Source organism: Trypanosoma cruzi, genomic scaffold (genome assembly GCF_000209065.1).
Source record: "Trypanosoma cruzi strain CL Brener 1047053517081 genomic scaffold, whole genome shotgun sequence".
NCBI classification, from domain to species: domain Eukaryota; phylum Euglenozoa; class Kinetoplastea; order Trypanosomatida; family Trypanosomatidae; genus Trypanosoma; species Trypanosoma cruzi.
The window spans coordinates 231,687-237,120 of record NW_001849542.1 but is presented as its reverse complement, the minus strand read 5'-3'; the positions used below and the strand labels follow the sequence as shown (position 1 = coordinate 237,120).

Genomic DNA, 5,434 nt, shown 5'->3' with positions numbered 1-5,434 from the left:
TGGCACTGGCAACGCAGGCCATTGCGGAGTCCAAACGTTTCTCCAGTATGGATAATGCGAGCGGCGATATTGCGGGTGACGGTGAAGTCATGACGTCCACAAGCACGGGCACCGCTGTTGGATTGGCCCCATCGTCACAATCAAAGACGTCTTCCACGACGGGTATGGTTGGTAGAGTCTCTGAGAAGCAGCTGGAGAACATATTTCTTGAAAAGGCGGCTTTAGAGTATCAGCTCACGCGGAAGGTGTGGAACTGGCAGCAACTTATTCACCGCCTAGGATACAAGATCCACCGCGGTCACGTGTTGCCTCGACGGGAACTGGGCGTTCGTTGCATCGCCAAACGGGACGCCGATGAATCGCTGAATGACATGCACGGCAGCAAGAATCCGGCGGTACGTGGACAGGACTTAACCGAAAGCATTTTACGCGACCTCAGTCGCGGTTTCATGACACTCACACCCGAGTGGGTGGCGTGGTCCAAACCCTGGGCAAGTCAGCACCTGCGTGGTTACAGCCGGCTGACAACCACTGCGGATCATCTCGTTTCGGCGGATGCCTCAGTGTCGACTTCAAATAAGGGTGTTCCATCTGGTGGAGAACCTGCGATGGGGCTCATGCGAGGGACGCGCCGTAACGCATTTCCCATGATTGGAAGGAGGAATATTCCAATTTCCGTGCCAATGCCGATGATGACAGGCGCAGGAGTGGCAACAACAATCGCACGACTGTGCAATGGTGTCAAACGACTCTTACCGTTAAAATTTGTTCGATAAAGATGATGAATCATTGGATTTTTTCTTTATGCCCTTTTCTTTACATATATATATATATTTTTTTTTGGTTTGTTTGTGATGCACCCAAAATTCTTCACAGTGTTTGTATGCGAAGCAGGCCTGAGTCACCTTCCTTTCTCACTGGTCGTTCTGCTTGCATGCATACACGCATAGACATACATACATACATACATGGAGAAACAGGAATGCATATGACTCACAAACAGGGTTATGGACACCGACAGAAATATTGTTGTTGTTGTTTTTGTTGTTTTATTTTGGCTGCTATCTTTTTCTCCACTTTTTTTTATATTTATTTATTTATTTACGGTTGTTCTTGCTTTGCTTTTTTCCTACCTTTTTCTTTTCATTTTTTCTTCTTGTTGTTAACCCTCACCATCATCCACTCTACCCAGGTGGGGTAGCGGGTTTTTTTTTTTTTTTTTTGGCAGTGGGAGGAGCTGGAAAAGATGTCCCTCCTTCAGCGCAGTGTGGTCCTTCGCGCGTACCACTACGTACATCCCAAGACTGGAAGACCCATCCGCCAATTTCGCCGCTACGGTGACCCGCGTTTCATCAACAACGAGGCGGCGCTTATTAAGGGACAGTGGGGACTTATCACGGCGGATTTTGGCATGGTGACGCAGTCGCAACTTGAGAATGCGCGACTTGCGATCCTTCGTCGTCTCCCGCGCGGTGCATTTACGCTGACGATGCACACCGATTATGAGGAGTTTCCCGTTGTGAAGAAGAGTCCTGAAAGTCGTATGGGGGCAGGGAAGGCGAACATCCACCACTTTGCATTCAAGTTTACGACAGGGATCCCTTTGTTTGAAATTATGCCTGTCTCCTCGCGTCGTCTCAATCAGGCGGAGGCGGAAGGCATTTTTTTGGCCGGTAGACCTTTCATTCCGCTTCAGACAGTCGTAGTGCCACAGGGCCGTGTCGACGAGTACCATGTCTTCAAGTAGTGCAAGGCGCACCGTGTCACTGGAGATGCGCGGCGACACTGCGATTTGTGTGTACGTACATTGCCACCGTTTTGGACCAATTTCCTCCCATACGCACGCAATTCGCATGTCTCTTTATTTCAATGGACCCTCTTTTGGTGTGTGTTCAATGGGGTTTTTTGCCCTTGTCTCTGCGTGTGGTGGTGATGGTGGGATGCGTTCACGCCGCGGGTTTTTAGCGGCTGGTGGGGCGATGGTTTGACCTTCTTTTTATTGTTGTGTGCGTGTGTGTGTTTGTTGCCATTCATTTACTCCCTTGCATGCATGGCGTACTGTTCTGACTTCCTTCTTTCCTTTCTTCCCCTCTCGTCTGACACAACAACAAGAAGAAAAACGAGGAGGGTAACTGCAAACACCGTGTGCACATAACAGTACTCACACAAGCAATAAAAGCGTCAAGGAAGAGAGACGGGTGGAGGGGGAAACGAAAATCCCAACAACAACAACAAAAAAAAAAAAAAAAAAAAAGAGAAAGAGAGGGAGGAAAAAAACAACAACACAAAGGAAATATATATATATCTTTTCCTTAAAGGGTCACGGACACCCTCCTTTCCAGGGCGAAGGAGGAAGCAGCCAGTTAGACACGTATATATATATATACAGCCACACACAGAGAGAAAGAGAGCAAAAGAGGAAAGGGGAAAACCAAAAGGCGTGGAGCAAAGAAGTAGGCCGAATATACACAAGGAGGAACAAGAGGCCCAGTGAACATATATATATATATATATACATAAGAGACATACATATACATTTATTTGCGTATTGAAAGAGGAGCAACATTAATAAATTAAAAAAGAAAAAGAAAAGAAATTTTGCAGTAAGACAACGAAACACATGTCTTTTGGGCAATCAGACTCTCTCTCAGAGAGCAGCCTTAATAAAAATAATAACACACCCACGCGGAACGATGTTCATGGTGCCACGTCAAATGGATCCCAAACTCCGCCGACATCTTCGCATCTTCGCCCAATTGGTGGTGACAGTCCCAACCAGCAGAGCGTGGACCTGATGCATCCGATGACCCCAAGTGTGGATACACCTCGGTTTGGTCAGAACGGGATTTGCAGAATGAGCGACTGGAACTTGTCTCCCGCCAGTTTCTCTATTCCGCTTAATTGCTCCACACCACCACCACCAACAAGATTAGCACGCGCCACGTCGGTGCTTTCATCATCATCGCAGCGGTATTGTCATGATCCGTACTCTTTGGGTGGATCGCAGCGCCTCAGCCCGCAGTCGAATCCGATAAGCAACGCTGCGTCCCCGCCAGAATGTCCCATTCCATCACTTTCCATTGAGGGATTTGATGACAACGCAACGGGTCCGCTGACCATTGTAACAGTTATGGCAGCTGTGCCGAAGGAGCGAAACGAGACCAGAGGCCGGCGCAAGGGACGCAATGGCGATCACTCCCGCAACAGCAAGGCGCTGCCCGACTTGCCACCACCGAGAGTCATGCGGTACCTGCCACCACCGCCACCGGGAATAGACAATGTTACGAACAGAATACTCTCGCTGGAGGAGTTGCACCCCATTGCAAAGCGTTGGTACGATCGAACCATTGCAGCCGAGGCTAGCTACAGCCAGCGCATTTCTTCCTCCGTTTGGCTGCCCACATTTGGGGCAATGGCTCAGCAACAGCCCCTCATTCCGGCCGGACGCGCAGTTTTATGCCCACGTGTGGAGCATTATCCAAACAGCTTCTGGCAGTGGCTGGCGGATGCAGAGCGATGGTGGGAGGGCGCCGTTCGTCCACACACAGGAACTGCCATCCCACCACCACCGCCACCGCCATACCTTTTTGGAGCATGAAAGCCGACGGAATAAATAAATAAATGCTCATGTTTTTTGTGTTTACTTGTGTGTTTGTCTGTACCAATATGGCGTCTTAAGTGCAGTTGCCTGAAGCTGAACGGGCCGGATAATAAATAGCAGGAATGATCGTAGTGTGAGGGCTGGGGAGGAAGGGAAAAAAAAGAAAAATGGAAGAAAGGGGAAAAACAGGGGAAGGCGCCGTGGAAAGTGCACCCACTCCACCCATTCTTATTCCCTTTTTCCTTGTGCATATGTGTGTCTGTGTGTTGGTTGGTTGTTTGAGTAGTGGAGATGGATGGATTTTATGGCCATGTCTCTTGTGGTATGCTTTACGGTATGATGGTCGGCTGGGAGTAGGAACAACGAGGACGCAAAAACACGATGACGAAGGGCGTTGGTGGGAAGCAGGGAGGGAAGTGAAGAACAAGTAAGAACAGGGACCTTCAAGAGGAAAAAGAGGGAGGAAATTTAAAAAGAAAGAAGAAAGAAAAAAGAAAAACAACGAAAGGGAATTTCAAAAAAGAAAAACAAAACAATGAAAAAAAGAATGGTTAAATAAAGGCATGTATACACGTGATTATATATGTCTGCGTGTGTGTGCCTGCGTGTGTGTGCCTGAGTGTGTGTGTGTGTGTGTGTGTGTGTACATTTTGCGAAGGGGCGGTAGGGGCGACGGGGAGAAGGACAACAAGGGTCAGGAAGAGTTTCAAAAATTAAAAAAAAAAAAAAGGGTTCAAAATAGCAATTAATAATGAAAAGAAAAGGGAAAAATTTATTGCGACAAACACATCCCATGACGATGTGTATACGTATGTTTATGTATGTATTTATGTAGGTCCGACCGCATGCGTGGACAAGAGGGATAGGGCTGTAAGTACATGTGATATGAAATGCATGGGACCGCAGTGTCATGTGAAACTCAACAAATACGCCACATGAGGCCAGGAGTGATGCAACCGCAGGCGCAATTATCTCCATTCAACGTGCGTGCGTGCGTGCGTACACGCCGCAAGCCGGTTACCTCTCCTTTTTTCACTCCGTTTCCACAGACCCTTTCCCTCTGTGTTTTCTACACACCCACGTAAGTGTGTAGAAATGGCAATGATTTCAAAGATCGTTTCCCCCAGCCGCTCCTATTCAACGTCGTGTTTTGTTGTTGCTTTCTTTTTCTTTTTTTTTTTTGTCACGGAAGCAAACATGTTTTTTTTGTTTTTGTTTTTTTTTTTGTTTTTTGGTTCTTTCTCTCTTTCTCTCTCCCTTTTTATATTTTTTGTTGTTTTTTGTCGGTTTTTTTTTTTGTTTTTTTTTCTTTTTTTCCTCTTTGGATGTTTGGTTTGTTTTCACTTGGAGGAGTTGTGGAGCGATGGCGACGGGGACGAACAAACAAAAAAAGAGAGAAAAAAAGAAAAAACTTCATGTCTGCTGATCGAACTGAGGACAAAAATATACTTTCCAAAGGGGGAGGGAAGGGAGGGCTGTTCTTCCACGGTTTGTTTGCAGGACGCGTTGCGGCGCCCCTTTTCTTTTGTGTGTGTGTGTGTATTTAATTTGCGCTTTGTTGAATGGAACGACTTTATTTCATTTCTGTTTTTTTTTTTGTTTTTTTTTTTTTTTTGCGCCGTTCCCGTTTGGTTTCGGGGATCTTCGAAGAATTTGTTTTTTTGTTTTTGTTTTTGTTTTTTTTAATTGGAGGGAAGAGGCCGGGCGGGGTGTTTGTTTTTATTTGCGTTCGACTAAAGTTTTGGTTTTCGGCTTCGTCGTGTGTGTGTGTGTGGGAGGGGGTGACTTCTCCTCCAACCCCTTCAGACTCTTCCCCCTTTCCCTCCCTCCCTT

General features: G+C 46.9%; 3 protein-coding genes across 3 annotated transcripts, besides 12 other annotated features; all 3 read left to right on the top strand.

Moving 5' to 3' along the window:
• On the top strand, positions 1–776 carry Tc00.1047053511247.27 (RNA editing 3' terminal uridylyl transferase 1, putative; the record flags this gene model as incomplete). The annotated part of the gene is made up of 1 exon (XM_799121.1): positions 1–776. A coding segment is annotated over one exon (776 nt), but the record flags the coding sequence as incomplete, so codon positions are not given.
• Positions 1–5,434: a sequence feature (heterozygous, non-Esmeraldo-like haplotype).
• Positions 821–842: a sequence feature (AT_rich).
• Positions 951–970: a microsatellite.
• Positions 1,025–1,151: a sequence feature (A-rich).
• Tc00.1047053511247.18 (50S ribosomal protein L16, putative) lies at positions 1,247–1,747 on the top strand (the record flags this gene model as incomplete). The annotated part of the gene is made up of 1 exon (XM_799120.1): positions 1,247–1,747. One exon carries the CDS (start codon positions 1,247–1,249, stop codon positions 1,745–1,747), a length of 501 nt encoding a protein of 166 aa, XP_804213.1.
• Positions 2,234–2,277: a sequence feature (T-rich).
• Positions 2,497–2,519: a microsatellite.
• Positions 2,621–3,598, top strand: Tc00.1047053511247.9 (hypothetical protein, conserved; the record flags this gene model as incomplete). Its single annotated transcript, XM_799119.1, has 1 exon — positions 2,621–3,598. The coding sequence occupies one exon, from the start codon at positions 2,621–2,623 to the stop codon at positions 3,596–3,598; it is 978 nt and encodes a 325-aa protein (XP_804212.1).
• Positions 4,047–4,149: a sequence feature (CT-rich).
• Positions 4,166–4,246: a microsatellite.
• Positions 4,310–4,330: a sequence feature (AT_rich).
• Positions 4,802–4,917: a sequence feature (A-rich).
• Positions 5,189–5,216: a microsatellite.
• Positions 5,260–5,282: a microsatellite.